General features: G+C 37.1%; 2 protein-coding genes across 13 annotated transcripts in view; both read right to left on the bottom strand.

Moving 5' to 3' along the window:
• The window catches only part of LOC126374673 (angiogenic factor with G patch and FHA domains 1-like), a 32,143-nt gene extending 31,241 nt beyond the window's left edge, over nucleotides 1-902 (bottom strand). For both annotated transcript variants that reach the window (XM_050021386.1, XM_050021385.1), the window contains exons 1-2: nucleotides 608-902; nucleotides 207-521 (exon numbers count right to left, since the gene is read on the bottom strand). In XM_050021386.1, coding sequence (XP_049877343.1) covers nucleotides 207-521; nucleotides 608-805 — 513 coding nt within the window. In that variant the 5' untranslated portion in view covers nucleotides 806-902. The remainder of the gene's footprint in view (nucleotides 1-206; nucleotides 522-607) is intronic.
• A 6,685-nt stretch (nucleotides 903-7,587) lies between these two features.
• LOC126374662 (dystroglycan 1) overlaps nucleotides 7,588-23,876 on the bottom strand; it is an 83,896-nt gene continuing 67,607 nt past the window's right edge. For 7 of the 11 annotated variants that reach the window (XM_050021353.1, XM_050021358.1, XM_050021354.1 and 4 more), the window contains 12 exons: nucleotides 22,429-22,584; nucleotides 20,633-20,887; nucleotides 19,340-19,482; nucleotides 18,897-19,037; nucleotides 18,243-18,591; nucleotides 17,769-17,990; nucleotides 16,593-16,763; nucleotides 15,999-16,240; nucleotides 14,895-15,102; nucleotides 13,404-13,578; nucleotides 11,425-11,599; nucleotides 7,588-9,703 (listed from right to left, as the gene is read on the bottom strand). In XM_050021353.1, coding sequence (XP_049877310.1) covers nucleotides 9,586-9,703; nucleotides 11,425-11,599; nucleotides 13,404-13,578; nucleotides 14,895-15,102; nucleotides 15,999-16,240; nucleotides 16,593-16,763; nucleotides 17,769-17,990; nucleotides 18,243-18,591; nucleotides 18,897-19,037; nucleotides 19,340-19,482; nucleotides 20,633-20,887; nucleotides 22,429-22,584 — 2,355 coding nt within the window. In that variant the 3' untranslated portion in view covers nucleotides 7,588-9,585. Of the gene's footprint in view, nucleotides 9,704-11,420; nucleotides 11,600-13,403; nucleotides 13,579-14,894; nucleotides 15,103-15,998; nucleotides 16,241-16,592; nucleotides 16,764-17,768; nucleotides 17,991-18,242; nucleotides 18,592-18,896; nucleotides 19,038-19,339; nucleotides 19,483-20,632; nucleotides 20,888-22,428; nucleotides 22,585-23,876 lie in introns of all 11 variants that reach the window. The other 4 variants (XM_050021362.1, XM_050021360.1, XM_050021361.1 and 1 more) reach the window with 4 other exon arrangements.

Here is a 23,876-nt window from a genome sequence, read left to right as displayed (position 1 = left end):
AATTCCCACTTTGATGATAGCAATTTTGTTTCTACTATTTTTTATTCTTACAATTGTAAGTCCGAAACATATCTTACAATAAGTTGTCATATATTATGTGTCTAAGTAAATAGTAATCATTTTGTAGTAGACTGATAATGGACAGGAGGCTATTCTTCTACAGACAGCAAAACAGAAGGGACAAACATAAATAAATACAAACTCACAGTATTATAATAGTACCCAGTTTTATAGTCATAGTACATGCCAGCAGACTCTACGTACACCATGCCTGTCTGCTGTAACGCACTCTGTGCGGCCTCCTTCACCTGGTCGGCTATACTCTTTCCTTCTTCATTTCCATTGGAGCTCCACCCAGCTTCTGAATCTTTCCCTTCTGGAGTTTTAACTTTTTCTTTATTTACTTGAGCCTCTTTAACGTCAGTTGGTAACAATATCTCAGTTTGTGAAGAAGCGTTTTTCAATTTGGGTTTACTTAAAGGTTTCGTTTTGGAATCAGATTCTTTCTCTTTAGATGATTCCTGAAATGCATTTAGGATTTTGTAAATTATAGAAAGATTAATAAAAACAACAACAGATTTTGAGGTTAGAATTTTATGTTGCTTACCATTACTTTCAACTGTTTTTTAAATTTCTTAAGTAGAACATTTTTGTTTTTTATGCACTGTCTCATTTTGAGCACAAGCTTTAGAATTTCAGGTCGATATTTCAAAGATATACGAAGCTTTTTCAAATTGAACTTAGTTTTGGGTTTTTTATTTCCAAGTTCACTGTTATTTTGTGTCTCAGATGTTACAGCTTCCATTTTGAAATACTAGTCACTAGAACACCTAAAACAGATTGTAAATTAATATTTATTTCTAAAAATAATAAAAACAATCTTTCGTTCCAACTTTCTTTTTTTTTTTTTTTAACTTTTTTATCCCTTTGGGGAAAGGCAAAGGCAAAGCCGTGCAGCCGTCGTCTAATGTATTTTTTTGTCATGTCCAAATCTTAATAAGGCCGAAGCCACGTCTTGTGTGAGTATTTCTCAATGTTCTTTATTTCAAGTCCTTTATAAAAGTGTCTTATCTAAAATATTCAAGGCCGAAGCCACGTCTTCTTCATGTTAATATCCGTGTACAATCCGTGTTCTATTATGTTCAATCCATGTTTTCAATTCAAATCCTTTGTAATAAAAATGACATATCCAAATTTCTTATATCCAAGAAAAGTATACAAATCCCCTTTATAACTCCACTTCAGAAGATATTATAAAAGCATACAAGTCCCTGTATGTTGCAATATTTGCCAAAACGTCTTGAATGTCGCGCGGGATGCTTTCTGATGTTCCATAAATATGCAATAATCTGTCAACCAGAATCAATCGCTGAATACTAAAAGCTGGGCATTCAAAAAATATGTGATTAAGGGTCTGATCTTGATCTGTATTACATGCTGAGCATTTCGGTGATGAAATGATGTTCATTCTACATAAATGTGATTTAAATCGGCAGTGTCCAAATCTTAGACGTGACATGATACTATAAAATCTTTTCTCATGAAGATATGTTGATCTTGTGAACCACGGGCGACTAATTATTTTATTAATTTTGGCATACCACTGTCCTTTAGTTTTGAGAGTTTCCTCCCAATTCTGCATCCAGTCCAGCATCAATTTATGTTTTAAGTATGGAAGTAAATCAGTGTGAGGTATAGCAACATTCCTGGTTGTTGCATTGACATTTGAGTCGTTTGAAAAATTTGAAATTGCTCTAGCCAAAGTATCGGCATTTTCATTTCCAGCTACACCAATGTGAGAAGGAATCCACATTAAAGTTATATTGATGTCGCTCTGAGTGCTCAATTTATAATATAATTGTTTAATATCATGCAAAACGTAGTTGGAATTTGAGTTAAATTTGCAATTTTGAAGAGCACGCAGACTACTCATACTGTCTGTTAAGATAAGCCAAAGTTTGGATTCACGAATATTATGTTCAATAAATTGAAGTGCAGCAAAAATAGCTAGGCATTCTGCAGTAAATATGCTCATCTGTTCTGGAAGCTTAACACCTTGGCTATATTTTCGACTAGGTATGTATATGGCCATAGAAGTACTATTATCAGTTTTAGACCCATCTGTGTATATCTGCTTGTGTGAAGGAAATTTACTTATCTGCTCGTACACCTCTTCTTTGCATTTTAAGTCAGTATCAATAAGGATGTTAATATTGTAAAAATTGCTCTCATACTGTCCAGTATAACAGATCCAACTATTATTAGTTTGATATATTGTATGCTGTTGCCTGTATTCAATCATGTTAGAGAAGTCATGAAACACATACGGTACTTTAGAGAGATTAGATGGACAATGCAATCTATGATAAAAATCAATTTTTTTAAATAAAGGATGAGAAGGCATTGAAGATAATTTTATCATGAACTTGAACTTTAAAAACTTAAACCTGAGTGATAGAGGTGGAATGTTGCATTCTATTTGCAAGGAATTAATTGGAGTAGTTCTCATTGCTCCTGTAATACATCGCAAATTATGATTTTGTAAAACATCTAACTTATGTACCAATTTAGGATCAGAAGCAAAACTCAAAAAACCATATTCAAAGTGACTTCTCACTATTGATTTATACAGCATTAACAAGATTTTTGGATCAATACTTGATAAAGACTTCAAGATGTTATAGCCTTGAAATGCTCTACCCAACACAGATTCAACATACCTATTCCAGGAAAGATTTTTAGTAAAGATTATTCCTAAAAATTTAACTTCATTTTCAATTGGCAGACTAACATTATTGTATATAACGTCAACATCAGAATCACACTCACCAAAAACCACAACTTTTGATTTTTCGGGGCTTATATCAAGATTTAAGTAACCAAAATATTTTTTTAGTTTATCAAGAGCAGAGTTAATAACAGATGATACATGCTGGATATCAGACCCAGCAAAATATATAACTAAATCATCAGCAAATTGCAAGTTGCTCACTTGTATTCCTAATATGCTATTCAGTTTATGTATGTACAATATATACAACAGAGGTGATAGGATACCACCCTGACACACACCTTTATAAGAAAAACGTGGACCTATTAATTTATTATTAGACTTCACATATACTTCACGACCATGCAAAAAATTAAAAACCCAACTTACAATTTTTTCAGGTATACCGAGAGAAAAGAGTTCACAAGAAAGAATATGATGATTAACATTATTGAAAGCACCAATGATATCAAAGAAAACACCAATCAGAATATCACCTTTTTTAAGTGAGTCAAAAATATCAAGCTGAAGATGAGCTATACTCTCTCTACAAGATTTGCCCCTACGAAAGCCAAACTGATTTGAAGGTAAAATGTTATTTTTTTCAATATGAAATTCGAGCCTCTGCTTTATTAATTGTTCGAAAATTTTTCCTAAACAGGAAGTTAAAGCAATTGGTCTATAAGAATTAGCCTTAGTTTTATCTTTATTTGGTTTTAATACAGGAATCAAACAATCTTTTTTCCAATCCAAAGGTATAACTGAACTAGACCAAAGTAAATTATATATTTGTAGAATTATTCCCTTAGATTTATCTGTTGTGTTTTTTAACATCTTATATGGAATACCATCAAGGCCATAAGCTGTATCGCGTCGTGAAAGAACTGCAGTTTTAAACTCTTGTAAACTAAAGGGTTTCACTAGATATTGACTGTTACATTCATTGTAAATAGGGTCATATTTTAAAGGGGCCTCAACAGTATCAGGAGTATATTTTCTCAAAAAGTCATGTAACCAATCAGTGTAGACATTTTTATATGGAGCAGAACAACCTTTAAATTTTTTAACAAATCTCCATATTCTAGATATGGGAGTACAACGATTGAATGTCTCACACAAAGAAAGCCAGCTTGAATTTTTTTCTTTTTTTAAAACAAGTTTTTTAATTGCTTGCATCTTTTTAAAATTAAGGAAACTTTCCTCTGACAGACTATTTTTAAATTCTATATATGCGGCCTTAGAATCCTCCACAGCTTTGGTACAATTACTGTTCCACCAAGGCAGTGGAACATATTTCCTACGAGATCTGGATTGAGGAGTTTTGTATGTAAAAACTGATTGTGTAGACTTCCTACTAGCTGTGACAGAATGATGCAATGCAAGATCCAACAATAGTAACAAATCTGAGTAACATTTTAAAGGATCTGAATCATCATAGTAAAAATTCTGCAACAAAATCTCTAAATTATGACTGTACTTTACCCAATCTACTAGACGAAAATCAAAATGAGTGGGAGATGTAAGATAATGTATATCAGAATAACTGTTATCACTAAATTCAATCTTTGTTATTACAGGTAAATGATAACTGCCAAGCGGATCATTGTGAACTGACCACTCACAATTAAGTGCCAGTGATGAAGAAACCATTACAAGATCAAGAGCATTCCTCTGCCAACTGCTTGAGCCAACTGTAGTCAATTCGCCATCATTTAATAAAACTAAATCATTGTCACTAATGCTTTCAAGAATGCCACGACCACGTGCATTAATGGCACTACAACCCCATGCTGTGTGCAGTGCGTTAAAATCACCAGCAATCAGCATGGGACCAGGTATATTACTGATTAAATTATCGAACTTTACTTTAGAAAATAAAGGATTACTGCCAGGACTATATATAGAAACAAAAGAAATTTCCTTATTGCCATATTTCAATCGTACAGCTATATTTTGTAAAGAATCGTCAAAAGAAGTGTTTATTTTGTCAAACTGTAAACTATTATGAATTAAAATGGCTACGCCATTGTGACGACTACCAGAATCTAATCTTACAATGTTATATCCTTTAATATTAAAATTAATATGAGGTTTTAACCAAGTTTCACAAATCAGAGCTAAATCAATTTCTTTCTCTTTCAAAAAATGAACTAGTAAATTTTTATGAGCAGTCAAACTCTGAGCATTCCAACTAATTATGTTTAAATAATCCATAATAAAAAGAAAAGAAAGAATAAACTATTGAGATTTCTTGTTTCTCTTTATAGTATCCAAGAGCGTGTCCTTAATACTTTGTGAGCAAATTGATGCCTCACTATTTTTGTGCATAGCAACCAGCTTCACCACTGATTCCACAACCATGTTTAGTATTTGATCTGAGTTAAGTAAAGATGCTAGGAGGTCAGTTGGATGTTGCTTCAACGGAGGGAAGGACTTCTGGTTAATTATAGAGGCATACGATCTGGTCTCCACTTTCTGTTTGTTTAATTCTATTTGTTCTTTTTTGACTGGACATTGAGATGATATAGCTATATGATTTCCTTTGCAGTGACAACAAGAAGCATCCTTGGGTAGCTTGGTGCAAACTTTAAAATTGTGAGACTCACCGCAGATGGAGCAGCGTTCAGCATTTTTACAAAACTTTGCGATATGTCCATACCGCAAACACTTCAAGCATTGTTTAACTGGTGGAATATACGGACGAAGCTCGAACCGCCAGCTGTTGAGGTCAACACTTTCGGGTAAATTTGGGCATGAAAAAGTTATGGATACAGTCTTTGTTGGCTCTAAATTGAACTCTCCAAAATCGTTTTTGACACGCCTCATAAATCTTCGAATAGTGACAATGTTTTTGGTTGATGTCAATGCAGAATATATTTGTTCATTAGAGAGGTCTGTAGGCACGTGAGTTATTACACCAGTGACCTCACTTGAGGACGCTGGTATCGACGCTTTCAGATTATGCGAATCCAAAAATTTTTTATTTGTTAGAGCAGCGTTCGCCAGGCCGGGCCGCTCAAATATGACTCCAATTTTAAATTTATTTATTCTTTGCAGCTGTTTCACTCCTTTATTGTATCTTTTCAGGGAATTTGCAAGGGACATCATATCTCGAGCACCCAGAGGTTGCTCAGGCTTCGTACTTTCCATGAAGACAACATATTCAAAGTTGCCGCCATCTTCTGGATAATATCGAACATAATCAGGAATCTTGAAGACTTCATACTTATCCTTTGGAGGTTCTACTTCAAATGACTTCATTGAATTATAGTCTGCCGAACTATCAGACCCGGCCTCCTCAGAATCAATTTTCTTTTTACGTTTTTTTGCGCCTTTCCCCATCTTCACTCAAACTTTTATATTTACACTATAGAATTAAGTTAATTGTAATCCTATTTTTATAAATATATACAGTATTATACAAATTTTCCGAAATATTATTTAAATGCAAATTTAAAACACGTCCGTATTTTCCCGCGCCTTTTTTTTTTTTTTTTTGTTTTTTTTTTTTTTTTTTTTTTCTCCAACTTTCTTTCGCATATTATTTGACAGTTTTGACAGCTTTGAGATTGATCAAAATTAATATAGTAATGGACGAACTGTGCAAGAGAAATAGAATATATCTATTTCTACCAATCTACAGTAGTTAAAGAGAGATACATTTCATGTTGATAAACTAGGCGTGATTGCTAGATATTTATAGCGCTAAAAAGGTGTCTCAAAAATCGCATCACTGACAATTTGATCTACATTTAGAAATTAAGGTAAGTACGGCTTTTCGGCGGGAAACGGGAACGGGACAGTTGCTTTCTTCATTGAGTAATCTAAATAATTAATACAAAGTGGTGTTTTGTGGTTAATGATCGCATTAAGTTAGTCGGAAGACATTCGCGAGTGTTATTATATTGGAGTATTCAATAAACAAAGTGTATCTGCCTATTTTCGCTTCGTGCCGGGAAGCCGCTTCATAGCTCAAAAGTTTATGCGGACTTTTGAGTTAATTCGTTTGGGGTTCGGAGTAGGAGTCTACTCCGAGGGTGGGGGCTTAGGTTTCATCATCATCACCTTTCATCATTTCATTAATCATCAAGAAAAAAAATACGTCAGACATGGCTGTATGGGCATAGTTTCCTTTGCCTTACCCTTCGGGGAAAACCAAAACAAAAAAAAAATTAAGGTAAGTACATATGTTACAAAAAAAATATTACCATCCTTGTTCCTTTCCGGGCTGGCTAACAATATAAACATAGCCAGAAAACAGGTTCACCGTCCACCTCGCGCGATATGCTTGCAGAATGATACGGAGCGAAGATGATTAATAGTAGTACCTATACTAATACTACTAATAGTAGTAAAAAGAATGCATGGTACTTACTATACTTTCGCTAAATAAACTATGGTTCGTTTTTTCTTCTTCTGCACCTTTAAAAAAAAGACTTATCTTGATTGGCCCTGCTGTGACTTACCGTGTTTAGACTCAAAAGCACGATAGGGGTCTCTTCTAGTTTTGTCGTATGTCTTGTGGGGCGAGGTGTGGGAAGGTGAGACCCTATTATTTTCACCACTAGGTATATTCATATCAAACACTTTTTGAGTAGATACTCAGTAGCTGGAGGGCAGAGCAAAAGTAGGAGAGAGGAGACCTTGGTCTTAAATTATCGAAAAATAAGACATAACATATATAACATAAATAGCCTATTACGTCCCACTGCTGGGCACAGGCCTCCTCTCAATCAACCGGAGAGGGTATGGAGCATACTCCACCACGCTGCTCCACTGCGGGTTGAAAAATAAGATATGAAATAAAACAAGGAAAATACACTAGACCATTTTATTTAATTTAAAAATAAAAGCTCATTAATTACATAAATTATGTGCGCATTTTAATGAAAGTATATATTTAAATAAAAAATAAGTCTCGCAAAATGAAGTAATGGTTCGGTTCACATTGGACTTAAGTACTTATTACGAACAAAACTGCCAAGAAGGAAAATAAACATTTTACAAGTGGTTCTATAAATTGTATAGTAATAACACTAAAAAGATCTATAAATGCAAAATTCTAAATGAGTAAACTGTAGAAAAAAATACATCCAAAGGAAAAAGTTATTATATATAGCTCATTTCGTTCAAGTCCCTATAGTTTACACAATTTGTTAACCTTAACACCTATGGTAATATTTAGACAAGTACAAAATGATATTTCATTCTTAAAAATATCTATTCGTAGCCTAGAACTAGAGTCAGTTGTATAATTTGTTACAATCAATGTAATAGTGTACATGTCTAGTATCCAATCCATGCAATAGCGTATTTTCCGGCTTGTTTACACGCAGCACAAGTCCCACACATAAATATCGCGGTCCCAGAATTCGTATGGGCGTTAAGCTCAACATGAACTATTCTTTAGCAATAGCAGTTTTAATATTTCAAATTGATAAGTACCTGTACCCGGATTAAATTATTTTTTTATTACTAATTTAAGTATTTAGTACTATTCACAACTCAATAGCTGCTCAAGTTACTCGCCTGCGTGTAAACAGGGCCACATACAGGTCGGCGCCTTGTTCATAGCACCTATACTAAATAACTCCAATGTCTCACACACTCGCTACTTAAAGATACATCGTGTATGGAAGATCTACGCTAAAGGCTAAAACGTTACATTTCCGATATGTGTATTTAAATTACATTATTAGATAACAATCTTTTGAAACAATGGCACGCGTTTAGCCAAACACCTTTATTATATTCGTTAGTAAATAAATAAGACTGTTTATAATTGACAGTATTGCCAACATTATTACATTCGTAGACATTTCGTTAATGGTAGAAATGCATTATGGTCGAGATGCGTTGAAACATGAGCCGTAAATATTAGTTGCATTAATAGCTGCATTATTTTGAGCTCATTCGTATGTGAAGGCTTTCGTGATAGCCGCAAAATATGATAGGGTCATATCTGAACGCATCTTTTCGTATAAAAATGAATCGTTACGCTCCGCCTTACTCTAATATCTAATGTAACTTTTATCTACTTCAACAATACTAGATACAACTATATTATTGTGAAGTCTCCAGTTTTTACATAATTGAAACACCATAACATACCATGTTACAACTATTTCTCACATGCTAGTTAACTATAAGAAATTCGTAGTCACATTGTAACTGTGAACAATTCCTTGTTTCAACGAGGTTCCCTTATTAAATTTAATAAATGCATTTCTTTCATAACTTTCGTTATGTAAATGCTTATTTTATATTTCGGCGAAATTAAAAAAAAAGTAATTCGAAGCCGATGAAAATTAGAATAAATGGTTTAGTAAATTAAGTAAATATTGGATAAAAATGAAAGTTACATGGGACGACTAGTGATTCGCGAAGTTGCCTAAAGTTCATTACAAACACCAACCCTTACCAATAGTTTAAACAATTATCATTTCTATGCGTTGTAGTTTTCCATAAGTTTCCATATCACTTAGCGCTAACACTGGCGCTGTACGGAAGAGTCAGCTTAAAAACCCTCAGGATTAAATGAAAATTGAAATAATAGTATAACTTCTCCTTCACAACCTATTTTTACGCTAGACAAGCGCGATGAAAACGGAAAATTTGTCTTCGCGCTTAGAGCCATATCATACAACCGATTTCCAAAGTTAAACACTTTCAAAGTTCATTCGTTTGGAAATAAATGGCTCTAAGCTGGTATCCTGAGGATTTTCGTAGTGACTTATTACGAACTAATGACGGTCGTAAGGGTATCGTAGGGGACTGACTATGAACTATAGCTTAATATATGAGGCAGTGTTGTCTTAAGGCGGCACGTACGGCGGCGGTTTCCTGTAAGTGGGCGTGGCCTTGGGCCGCGGGGGGGTGCGCGACGCGGCGAAGGGCGGCGGCGGCCGGTACGGCGCGTCCTCGCCGCTGGACCTGCGGGTAATTACATCGTCAGCAATGAATAAGTTCCAAGTTCCAAGCTACGTTCCCCAAAAACAAAATAGATTGCGTTGTACAGTCTTTGCACACACATCACACATCACCAGCCCATTAACGTCCCCACTGCTGGGGCACGGGCCTTCCCTATGGATGGATAGGGAGATCGGGCCTTAAACCACCACGCTGGCCCACTGCGGATTGGTGGTTATTAACGACTGCTAATGCAGCCGGGACCAACGGCTTTACGTGCCTTCCGAAGCACGGAGGAGCTCGAGATGAAAACTTTTTTTTTTGTGGTCACCCATCCTATGACCGGCCTTTGCGAAAGTTGCTTTACTTCAACAATCGTAGACCGAGCGCGTTTACCGCTGCGCCACCGAGCTCCTCGCACACACACACAAAGATTTGTTTAAGACATCAGGGGAGATCCATGGGCTAATTCTCAGAATCCAAATAAACTAAGACAGGAGTTTACTCCTAGAACTACAGTTTATTATAAAAATTGACATTCTATGTGTGAGAATATATAACGCCATTCCGTCCCATATTAAAGAGCTACCCCACCTAAAGTTTCGATCCCAACTCAAAAACTGGTTAAAGGGAAAGCAGTTTTATAGCTTAAGTGAGTTTTTCAGGTTATAAATAGGCTTTTTCTATATAGATAAGTATTTTTGTAATATTTTTCAGTACTTTATGTAAGTAGTTATTATTGTATGTCACAATATGACTAAATGTGCTGAGCGCTACAAGCTTCATTTCCATCGATATACTTACGACATTTATGACAATAAATTTTCATTTCATTTCATGAAAATTACCTATTTTCTCATTGCTCACAATGTAAATAGCAGAGGCATGAATAAAATTAATTATTACTTGATATTTGGATCAGATTATATGTAGAACTAGCTTTTGCCCGCGACTTCGTCCGCGTGGAAGGATTTTTGCCGCTAATTCCCGTTCCCGTGGGAATTCCGGTAATTCCTTTCTTAGTGCACCTCTACGGTACTTAAGTTACGTCCCTTCCAAATTTCAAGTGCCTACGTTTAGCCGTTTAGGCTGTGCGTTGATATGTCAGTCAGTCAGTTTCTCCTTTTATATATTTTGATTATGTTGCTACTTAGATTGCTTCTCTTTATTTTGATTAGAATAATAATGGGTGGAAGATGTAATTGTGCCTGAATGTAATAACAAGGGTCAACATTGATACCCAAAAACAAAGATAAAAGATGCATATGTCTGTTATCTCTTTTATCCATGAAAATAGAAGGTAAAACGAAGGAAAATCTGTACAGCGCCATCTATATTGTTTATGAGGAACGCAGCCTGGAAAGTCCCCTATTATAAACAGCATCAAGATTCTGTCAAGGCTGTGAATGTATATAAAGACAAAGAACAGAGGGGATGAAGCCATTTTCGCATATTGAACACGTTTGCGCGTATAAAAGTAAGTGCGCTATGTCAAATAGCAATATTGCCTTTTAGAGGAATTGCTTCGGTGTGGCTTTTTTAACCCCTCTCTTTTGAAATAGCTGATCAAAATATATTTGAAATCGGCCCCAACCCATTCGAAGAGGTGGTGAAATTTTATATGGGACTTTCCAATTTGTAACGTAGAAAGCTAAAATTGGTACATTAGGAAAGGGGTGTTTACCCTGAAATTAACGCGTGGGAAGCTGCGAGCAAAGGGTAGTGTTGGTATATATACGACCTACCTGTAGTCAGGCGCGGGCGGCAGCAGAGGCGGCTTCTCTTCCCGCATAATAACAGGGCTCTTGTGGACAGGCTCCGAGTCCCCGCGCTCCTCCAGCTCGTCTTGGAATATCACCGGGATGCCCTTAGACCGGAACGCTTGCCGCTCCTCTTCGTCACCCACGCTCATTTTACCTGCTAAGTCAAATGATGTTGAGTATTGATAGGGAGTTATGACGTCATACTCAAGCTTCTTTTGTTTTATGCAAAACACGATATACTTACAATACTGAATATATTAAAAAAAAATATAAGATAATTAAAGATTTTATTAACTATTCTTTTCGTGTGCGTGGTAAGTCTGAAGACGCCCTCAGAAACTCTAGTCAGAGCTATTTCTGAGCCGTCAATAATATACGTAGTTGCCTAGAAAAAAAATATTCTAGCGAAATATACTATATTTCGATTAGGCTTTTTCTTAAGAACAACATAGATCCTAATCCAGAAGTCACCCATAAGTCACCCACCCATATACCTTTATGTGTTCCAACTAAATATGCATGTGTGTATATTTTAATGTTGTAAATGTATATCTGTGCCGAAGGTTTTACCTGAATAAACTTTTTTATTATTATTTGTATGTCGTTTCCATATCTCGGGCCTATGGAGTCCCGGACTTTTGGAAGGCGTGCGTGGGGCCGAAGCCAACACGTAGAGGCCCCTTAAGACAGTTTAATCTAAATGTGGTGTGACAACAACCGGCGATTATCCCTATATGCACTATGGGAGTGCACCCAAAGACAATCGGGAACCGGGGTTCGTGTAGGATTATTATTATTTAAGTCTTAGTCAGAAGCTGAGTATGACTGACAAACATAAATATACAAAAAATTAACAAAATACAATGATCTGTAGCGGAAACTTTAGCGAATACGTGAATACAATGTAGAGTTTACTATACAGCGGGTGACGTTCTCCAAAGATTTGCATTTTACTCTTGAATCAGCTAACTCAACCTATAATTTTGTGATTTAGCTTATTCAAACATGAATAGTATTCTGTGACATCAAGTGTATTTACAATGCCAAAGGCTACATTAACAATAAATGGCTTAAGTATAATTTTGCAAGCAGAATAGTGCGTAAAAGTGCGCCCATACGGGTGTTCAACAAAGTTTCCAAACATAGGTAGAAAATCTTACATTTGTTATATGACAAAAGCAAGTTGTTTTCAATAATTTAAAACAGGCATATCGAGTACTCTCTTCAAACAAATAAGAACATATTAAAACTTTCAGCTTAGCTAGAATATGGTGCTAATTCTGGTAAACAAAAACTAAAACAAAAACTTTATTTTCCGTTTTCAAAATATTGCCGTCTTTTACTTACGACAAGTACATAAAGAGATAGAACTTGTTTTTGAATTGTCAAACTGAATTGAAATTAAGCTTGTGTCTACCAGGATCAGGCACCTGTATCAAATTATTTTTTAAATGCTTTAAAAGGCATCCAAACAATCTTTTTAAGTTCGAAACGTTTGTGAACATCAGTGTAAGCGCACTTTGGTTCTAACATGAAAATACCACATTTATCAGATCACCTTTTTGAGGTTTGTGTCAAGTATTTGACTCATTATGCGTCCGGCAACAGCCTACACAATTAAAATGTCTGTTAGTTACAATAATAAAAGTACTACAAAACGTCTACGACAACTAAACAAGTCACTGCAAATTAATTAACGAGACCATTTCTTTTTTAAACTCACTGTATCTGTTCTTTAATAAAACTTTATTATGTTTAGACGTGACTAATTAAACTTTTGTTACACACATTTCACTTTCACTGGATTTCGGTCACTGTAAAACGCCTCGCAGAAGACACTATTATTTGTCTTCAAAAGAAGTGCGAGGCATTATAATACGCCTATAACCCCTAATATTTAAGTGTTAGTAAACTTTCCCTGGTAGATGAGCAACTATTCACAATCAGCTGCAATCACTCACCGGTCCTCCGCTTCCTGTACAAGACATACGCGATGATCCCAGCGACTACAATCATGCACACGATGACTACGGCGGGGATGATGAACACGACGATGTACTCCGAGTTGCCTAGCACGGCCCATGATGCGCCCTTTGGCGCTTGGGTGTTGGGTGGGCTCATCTGTATTGGAGGGGCCTGTAAAGAGGAAACAATAAAGCGAATTCATTATAATATCACATTTAGACCATCTAGTGTTAGTTAGTGCGATGGTTGTACCTCTGACTACCCCAAGTATGGTTATAGCTCGTGAGTTAATGTTATATACAAATAAATATACGCTCACAATTGAATTCTGCACTTGGGTAGGTACATCATCGCATGATGGTTTAGTAGGTACCCGCGTTTCTTAGACCAGGTGAACTGTATCGCGCTCTGAATGGTCGATAGCCAACTGTGTTGGTTCAAAATCACTTGAAGATACACTAATAACTCATCTTTTAAGTAATTCCAATAGTCACTTTTAAAGGTTCACGCACTTTACACATAGTGTATAATTACAAACGGGTCGGTGCGTCATATGAAAAATTTAATAAGGTAAAAAACAATTATATTATTTTATTTTTCCTGTCGTTTCGTTCACGTCGTAACCACCGTTTATTATTATTAGTATAAAGTCGATCGGTGATATTTACAAATGACACGAAAAAGTACTAAATACAATTTTGTAAATACTTGAATTATATTTTCTTTTACTCACACATAAAAATGTCAAGCCAGAGGTTTAGAAAAGTCAAAAGTATGCAGTAATATTCTATAATAGTGCACTAATGATAGCTTGTGCAATAGACCGGTCTATCAGCGTTCAGTTATCGGACCGAATTGAGAGTTTTTTATCTCAAGATTATCTGCACCTGTCGCAATCGAGATTGGAATATGCCTGGTATCGGCTATATAATGGGTTATATGTATACATTATTATCGATATGGTGCGAAGTAAGCTAACTAGAAGTGTTAGTAAGTTGTGTATAGTGCTTCTATTTTTTTAATGTATCTCGGCATTTATTCTGATTACTAATGCTATATTGCTTTATTTATTATTTCTGCAAACATTACAAAAACAGAAACAAAAAAGTGTAACAAAAACCAGAAAGGTTTGTACGTACACCTGAGGAATCGTCATACTATCATATCAAGACATAGGTAGGTACCTATATGGTACTTACATTCAAACTAAAATATATAAATAATTGTTGTGTAATAAAAACGGTCAAGGGAGAAATCAAAAGTAATGTTTTAAATTACAAAGACTGGTTGGAAAATCACCCAAATGAAATGGTAGTGGAGCTAAGGAGAAGCAAAAACTCTTTGAAAGCGCCAGAAGTACCGAACAATGATTCCATGCCTTGCTAGCCTGATAATGTGGGGGAGTGACATATCTTTCGTCTCTTTCGTGTTAGCGATGTACTGATAGTATGTGTTTTAATTATAAATGCCTCTTCACACGCACATACCTTGTTCATAATCTTGGTGTTCTGGTCGGCACACAAGCCTAGCGGGATCAGCCTAATGGACATGACTTTGAAGTCTTTGTCGAAGACATGGTCGACGTTCTCCTTGAGCGCGCCTCCTTGCGAACCTCGCTCGTCCGCAATGATCATGCGACGCAGCTCTTCTATCTCTCGCTTCGGACACCGATCCATTGGCAGGCTTGTGTTGTACCTGCGGTGAAGGTGGGTTTGGGGTTACGACAAGTTTGAAAGAAATCGCCAAAAGCGATGGCACAGTTAACCAGTTGCAGGTCCCGGGTTCGATTTCCAGTGGGACAAATCACAAAAAATTCTTTGTGATCCCTAGTTTGGTTAGGACATTACAGGCTGATCACCTGATTATCCAAAAGTAAGATGATCCGTGCTTCGGAAGACACGTTAAACCGTTGGTCCCGGTTACTACTTACTGATGTATGTACGTAGTCGTTACATGAGTTATGTCAGGGGCTTATAGCGACTCAATAATAATCCTGACACCAGGGTTGATGGGGTTGGTAATCCACTTCACAACCCACACGGTAGAAGAAGACTAAACGTCAAAACACGAAATTAATATGGAATTTGTATGAAAAAGCGCACTGTGACGTCATAGAAAAACGTGCTAAAATGTAGGACTTATTATTCCTGATTAAAAGTCATAAATAAGTTAAATAGAAAAAAAGAAAATGTTTTTCGTCACTTATTCAGTATTCAGAATTTCATAATTTATCTTTTACATAGGATTTAGCGTTCATTTTTAGCTTGAAATTAAGAAAGAAAGAAATAAACGTTTATTATAAAGGGACACCACAGTAACAAATACAAAACAAATATATAATTTAAAATTTAAAACACGGAGTAACACAAAACTTACAATCAAACAAAACACATAATAAAAACAACATACACGAGAAATACAAATAATTGAGTGTATGGACTGGTCAACGATGGTGGTGGTGTCCTTTATAAAAGGGCCTCACTCTGCATAAGCCGCGGCGCGAGCCACGACGCTGAAATTACAAGTCTACGTATTGTTTTAGAAACTTTTGTCCGGTGGTTTTGAGTAACAATTTCCTAATTAACACTTACCAAATAATAGTAGTAGGACTATCAGTGATGCTCTGAATCCTGATGTTATCAGTCTTGGTTTGACCGAATAGTGCAGCGAGCTTCTCGACCACCTTCCTCTTGTTGTTCGCATTGTAAGCGAGCATCGGGAATGGGTACTCCATAGTCATTTGGAACTCTACAGTCGGTCGGATCGTCGGCGCTCGTACCACGTCCACCATCAAACTGTCGTAGGCCGTCTTCTGGCTCGAGTCTTCTGCGATCTAGAATTATTTTTGGGGTAATTGTAAGAAGGAGAGTGTTACAGGCAGAATATGCGGCTTACTCAATTTTTTTGTGCACTACAGTTGCACAAGTAAAGTGGATGCATGGCTACTTATGTAAATTATTATTTCTGGAAATGGGGTTGTGCATGTAGAAGGAGATTCAATAAGGTTTGTTTAATGGAAATAAATAGGCCATAAAATAATTAAAATTGATAATTTAGTCGTTTAATGCTGATAAGTTTTGTTTATAGCTCCTCCAGAATTTGGAGGGCACATAAAGCTACCTTCCCATAAATTCTGTCTTCAATAGTCATTTCATTAGCTTGGTATAAAATATATCTGTATTTACCAGTTGATAATTGATAGAGCCCTCATCGCTAGGGGCGGGTAGCCCGTAAAACTCTTGGTTCTTGGCGTCAAACTGCAGCCAGTGACCTTCAGGGATTTCGGAGCTATCGCTGTACCGGAGAGACAGCTTCAGGTTGCGAGTGTCACCGTCTTCTGGATCGAAGAACGTGTCCTGGAAGGAATTGTACAGGGGATTAGATAGGTATAAAGTACTCTGAGGATATGAAACGCGTTGTTAAGCAATCACATAGCGCCTCGCGATGCCCTTACACGGTATAACGTGCTTGACTGTAACATATAGTGTTAAGCGATAAGCTTGAATAAATAGATGCTTTTTGCTCCGTAGATAATCTGCTTTAGTTTTAGGAGAAGCCCAATTTACCTTAGGGTAAACCTAATTTCCCCTCTTACTTACAATTGAGGAGCGTCGGAACAAAAACCGGTAAATCACATTTTGACTTTTTTCTTTTTTATGATGCCAATTGGTTGTTCTCGTACATAATTTGCTCTGTGGTAAATGTGACCTGGTCAAAAAGTGCTAACTCCGCTCGAAAACTGTCCGTGAAATACCCGGATCTGAACATAAACCGATAATTACACAGATCGTACTAAACAGCGATGGCAGTTCGAACAAGTACCGATAAATCCCTATCCCTAGTATGATGTGATTTTGAATAACGTTGTTTGATTGGAAACGACCTAATCTCACTTAAGAAACACTAATACATGTCCAGCCGAATTTCATCAAGCTCTTATAATTCTACCAGCCTTTTATCAAATACCGGTATATCCTACAGTATTTTATCAAAAAACGATATATCCTACAATGTTTTATCAAAAACCGATATATCCAGTTGGCTTAGTCAATAACCGATATATCCATTTATTTTATTTTAATAACTGTACAGGTACTACGGTCACAAAATGTAGAATTTAGGCTTCCAAACAGTGATGCTAACACCTATAAATTGATAAATTTCGTTTAACTCTAAATTACAAAACCATGAACTTGGCCATATTTTTACATTTTCTCACAAAAGACTCAAATGTGATTTATCGGTTTTTGTTCTGACGCTCCTCAATTGTATTCTAGACCATTTGCGATAAGATCCTTTGGCATCCGTGGTTCGCTTTATCTCCCAAGTATTTGTACGCTTGCACGCACAGAAAAGCTTACCTCAGGCACTTTGTAGACGAGCAGATGTCCAACAACAGGCGTGATGATATCGACCTGGTTTCGTGCCACGGGTGGGTACGTGTCGGGTGACTTAGTGGCAGGGGGGGCGGGCGCGCAATGGGTCATGCCTCGCACTGACACGGACTTGACGGATAGCTCCGGAGACATCACCTTGATCAGACCCATGGATGGTGTGTCCGGTTCTGTCTCTGATAGCATTATCTGAAATTTTGAGAAGTGTTAATTCTGAATAATTATGGAAGCATTGGGGTGAAGTGAATTCAGTGTTATGATGACTTTCGTGTATAGTACTATCAGCTTGTAGCTAAGTGAAACCTAATCTGGTAGAGCTTTGTAGAACAATGTCAGACAGATTTGTATAGAGCATATTTTTCATGTACTGCATTTTGTTTTCCATTCAGTCTCCTTAAATCAGCTGACACACTAGGTGAATTATATTAAGTAGAGCCATACCGTCATAAGCCTTTGGATCTCATATATAGGGCATACGTCCTTCGGCAGCGTATCATTGGTCCACACGAACTCGCACATATCTCCATTCTGCGTCGCATTGAGCACTGTTAGCTTCTCCATATCAGTGTATCTGAATAGATTGACAATGCCTTCCAGCACTCTGATCTGCCAACCGATGGTATTCTGGTATTCCTTGTTGAGTTTGAATTGCATGACGAACTGGTGGTTGATAGTGCGTCCGCTCTTGTGCTGTTGGACTGTGATGTCTAGTGGGCCCCGTGCTGAGAGACCCTCGCTGTCTACAGCTTCAACGATGAAGTTCCAGCGAGATACGTGAGCCTCTAGTGGCCTGAAAGGTCATTAAAGACTGGTTGGTTACATGAAACACAGTGAAAATTGTGTCAAAGACTGTTCTGACAGAAGGAATGCGTAAAGATAATTATGTTTTTGTATATGTTATTGTCGCACCTGACGACAAAACCTTTTAAACTGTAACCGCATCTCGAAGCCAAAGTTTGGGTTTGGGAGTCACATCCGTGCCAAATAAAGGCACTACCTTCAGGGAGCCGATGACGGACACGCCGCGCAGGACATTACCATCATCATTACTGGGCAAGATATATAAATGTAGACGACATATAACTGTATACTTACAAGCCATACACCTCTCTGTTGCTAGGTATGAACTGTATCCAGGAGTCGCGGCTGAGCGGAACATTTTCCGCCTCGTACATAGTGAACGTCAGGTTACTTCCATCTTCAGGATCCGTAAACAGGTCCGCTGGGATTATATATCTGCAGAAATAATACAATAAAATTAGGCACAACAAAGAAAATACAATCAATCAGGTCAGCCATTGAATCATTCCTCTCAGTATTATGATAATCTCTTAAGCACTTCATACGAAAAGTATAGCTAAAAACTGAATCCGGTAAGCTGATGATTTATGAGTGAACTTGATATTGAAGTCGTTGCGTGAACCACCACTGATATTGAAGAGCCAGCTCGAAGTTTAGCAATCTTGTATTTTTGATGAGATGAGGCCTAGGTCCAGCAGAGGCAAAATCACTATTATCAACGGAACCAGATGTGTTACCTGAAGGCCTTGCCAGCAGTGATGGCGAGTTTCTTCATGTGATGTTTCAAAGTCGGTGGCTGGTTGACAGGCATAGCAAATGTGACAGTTTCTGTGGTGCGACCGAATATGGTGCTTGTACGTTCCGTTGAAGCCGCTGTTTCCTGTAAATATAGTTGCGAATGATAGTTGTGGTCCCTTTTAAAAGATTGCGTGACTCTGTATTGTGTTGTAAACAAATTATAGCTTATTTAGATTGTCGTAAGAGACGGATGCTTGATATTGAAACAAGCTATACTATCAAATTGACATAATACTATATAATTATTGATGTAGTACTGAGTTCAATGTATTAAATTAAATCCAATGACATTATCATTACATATCACTTCTGAAAAAATATCAGTTAATTAAATTTTTTAATAGGTATTTTACCAAGTTTTTGTATGGTCGTTCATAATTTTGAATTTTGAAAAATGTTATTGTTAGTTAATTAAACCAAAATATTCAGGCCAAATGTTTCCAAATCCAAAACCGTCATTCTGTCATTCTCATACAGTTAGATAAAGAAGTTTAGAAGTTGAATGTTTGAAACATGATCCACACCCATGTACCAGAAATGTAAGTGTGTGTATGGAACAAAGTTGCGCTTGATCAGACATAATATAAGAGTTTTTATTTATAGAAATGTTTGTGCTAACCATTCCTTGTGCAATACTGATTTTACAGTGATCAAGAGTAACTTTTATATTTACTTTTTACATCGGCGAAGAAAGTGTTACAAATTGTTGTATTCAAATGTTTATTTAGTCATAAATCACTTTTGTATTTGCAACATAGTGAAGTTTTATTGTATCTCTCTATTAATTGTAGTAGTTTTTCTTTATTCCTGATTTAACTTTTTCTGTGTTCATAAATATATTGACATTGGTCATGAGAACAAAGCGATCGAATTTTTAATCGAGTATTAAGTGGATATAATAATTATTAGTAGATCTGCGATTAAACGCCATGTCATATTATCACGTGGTATCACATGTATCTTGTCACAGAGTGACAGTACGTGGAAGTGCCTTTCACTAGTTAGTTACTCATAGACCTTGAATTTTCGCGTTTTATACTGTGCGTTACCATGAAATAACTATTATAATACGTGAAACGGGTACCTCGCCATAGTAGGAAAGTTGCCGCTAATACGCGCGCAAATAGAACATCACTGGCAAGAGAACAAACATGGCGTAACTGTAGTCATTTGTTTCGAATGTTGCAAACACAAAACAATAGCCACTTTCCCCAGCCGATGCAATCACAAACCTGCTGCGTGACTTCCTCAACAGTGCTATCCGTTACGGGCACAGTAGCGGGCACTGTGGTAGGAACAGTTACGACTGTGGTCGGCGGTGGTGGCGCGGTAGTAGGAATGGTCACCGGCGTCGGCGTGGTCACAATCGGCACGTCCATCGTGGTCGCCGACGGGATAGTCTCGGCGGTTGTAGGGGGAGGCGTGGGCGGTTCGGGCGACGAAGGCGATGGAGGGATTTCGTTGGATGCTTGTATTATAACGGTCTGCTGAAAGTGCCATGCGGACGCTCACACAATGTGAAGTGATGGGTAGACGACGTAAAGACAAGTACAGTTTTGTTTGTTCAAAGTATAAGGAGTAAGGTAAGGTATTGTACAGAGTTGGGATGGCAACGGGTTGTGACGATTTTATATATATGTAATTAAATGTAACTTCATTGAGTTTTATTCTCGTGTAAAATGTAGCAAGTGTTTTTCTGTCGAGCAACAAGTTGTCAAAAAGTCGACACTCTTATTGGCTAATAGCATTTTTTATGTAATTTCAGCGCAAGTGTATAGTAAATATTTTTTTTAAATTGAAGTTGCCTTTCCCATTGGAAAATAAAATTGTAGAAAGTCAAAGTTACAACTGTAGTATGTACAAGACTTGGTTAGCTAAGTTGCAAACGATTACAAAAAGCAACAGTGACATTTGGTAAAAAATGTATGGGATTGACATAAGGTTACATGTCAATTCCATACATTAAATTCCAAAAAATGTATGAGTTTGACATAAGGTGACATGTCAATTCCATACCTTAAATTCCAAAAAAATTACGAGATTGACATAAGGTGAGATGTCAATTCCATACATTTTTATTACTGTCACTGTCGTTTTTCGTAATCTTTTGCAAGCTGGATGAGATGCAAAGATACTTAACCCAATCTTTACAATGTATTTACAAGTCAGTATGTACAAGTATTTAAATTAGTAACATCACATATTCATTAACCATAAAAGACATTGGTATTGTTATGGTCCATCTATGCTTATGATAGTCACATAGACTATTTTCTCGTATTTTTAAGGGTGGAAATGTGTAGACCAAAACCTGGAATATACGGATCTGAATCATCTTCATCACCTGTTATTATCACATACAATATAGAATATTTTTAATTTTTCAAGTCGGTATGTTCACAAGGGATATCAAAGATTGTCAAAACATTGTCTTTACGTCTATATATTAGTTATAAAAATTACAATTATTCTATGGGGCGTGATGTAAGGCCTCTATTCTACCCCGGGTAAGTATACCAAACCCACACACTTGACATTAGACTATAGTCTACCAGTAAGTAATCAGTTGATGACAGGTTAGGTTAGATGGATGCTATACTAAAGCCGTGGGGTATGTGTTGATAGTTTATGTTCTATATTTAAAATAAAATAATACAACTACCCGCAATGGAGCATTATTAAAGGAGCAGTTAGACGTACATATAAAGAAATATTTCTGGGAATTGCTTTCTAAACATTTCTCCGTGTTTATGTAACAGTGATTGCCCCGAATTTGTTGAGCTGTAACGTTAGAGATGGTCCCTTGTTTAAAAAAAAACTGATACCTTTATAATATATTTGATTTTTAATGTTTTTGATATCTTTAGGTTAGGTGTCGGAGCCCCGAAACAGAAAAAGAATAACCTTTTTGTTAGACACCTTATAAAGGTAGGTGGTTACTATAGACTTTATAAAGGAGCATAAACCACAATACATATAGTACGGCTTTGGTGTAGCTTAGAAGTTTCCATACATCGAACGTACGTACCATCTCGGGCTCTGTCGTAGGTTCCTCCGGCACAATGTCTATGGGTCCGTGGCCGGCGATGCGACGAGGGTTCACCGGCAGAGGCAAGTGTGTCAAGTTGACACTACTAGCTTCTGATGCTGACTCAGAGAACGGCGTTATTTGCACCTTGTCATCCTATGAAACACCAACCATTTAAGAATAGTGAAACTTGTTGGACAGAATAGTTGACAAGAAATTCAGGATCAAACCATGCTCTAGCACTAGACATGACATGCGAAAATTTTCTAAATCAAAATGCATATTTCAAATAAAGTATCATAGACGTAGGTATTCTAGGTACATATTCATATCATTAAACAGATAAATATCCAAACCAATCATCGTAAACAAAATACAACCTAAATACGAAGGAATAAAACATTACAATGCCAGTTGCCGAAGTATCGACGGACAACACATCTATTGACTAAATATATGGGATTTTAATAAAATACGGAATATTTACACATTATAGCTTTTTTTTAAATAGGAACATGCGACAGATCGCTCACTACAATCACATGCAACGTAAACCAACATCGATCAGTAGGCGAACTCAGAATCTTAGTAGTAGAAATTGTTTGAAGTGAATGTAACAAAACAATGTAGAACTTACAAATCCTATTTCAAATTGGATAAAATGTTTCTGTGTATTTACTTCTCGGCGACTTGTGGTACTTACCACTAAGTAACTTATGTGACCCTTAGTATTGGAGACTATTTTTGAAATGTGTCCATAAGTTGTGTGTACTATAAAAAGTTCAAATTCATTCGACATTTTGAAAATAGAACGCGTGCAAAATAGTGTTACTCTGTAACTAAAGATGTTGAGTTGACCAACTGTATACAACACAGGACGCAAGCACGAGAGCGGGTTACGACAAACCTCCGTGGTAACCGTATTAGTAGAGGCGGGCTCGGGAGTGGTTTCCTCTGCTGTGGTCGGTTCCTCGGTGGTGGGGGCCGGGGGGGTATCAGGGACCGTCGGCGGGGTCGGAGACGGGGATGGGGGAGGAGTTGTTGGGGGCAGGGTGGGGGGGACCGGGGGTAAAGTGGGAGGCGGTGTGGTAGTTGTAGTGGTGGAAGTCGTCGCGGCGGTGGTCTCGGTCTGAAATACGTCGGTGGTGGTGTGTGGCGCGCTGGAGCCGGCGGTGGCGGGGGTGGGAACGGCGGCGCCGTGGTGGTGGCGGTGGGGGTGGGGGGGTTCGGTGGCGGGGGTGGGCTCCACCTGGCAGCGCGTGCCCAGACATACACACTAGGTTAGTTCTGCCACCCATTGTACATACCCTGCGAGCCTTGCACGTGGTTACTGTACTTTGTTAGAGGGGCACAATATTTGCATATGCAATGAGATTATTTTAAATAAATCATGATTAATAGTTTAAGAACGCGAAGCTAAAAAAGTCCCGTTAGATAACCACAAGCAA

Source organism: Pectinophora gossypiella, chromosome 17 (assembly GCF_024362695.1).
Source record: "Pectinophora gossypiella chromosome 17, ilPecGoss1.1, whole genome shotgun sequence".
Taxonomy (NCBI): Eukaryota; Metazoa; Arthropoda; class Insecta; order Lepidoptera; family Gelechiidae; genus Pectinophora; species Pectinophora gossypiella.
The sequence above is the reverse complement of the archived record's forward strand: the minus strand, read 5'-3'. Positions and strand labels throughout refer to the sequence as shown.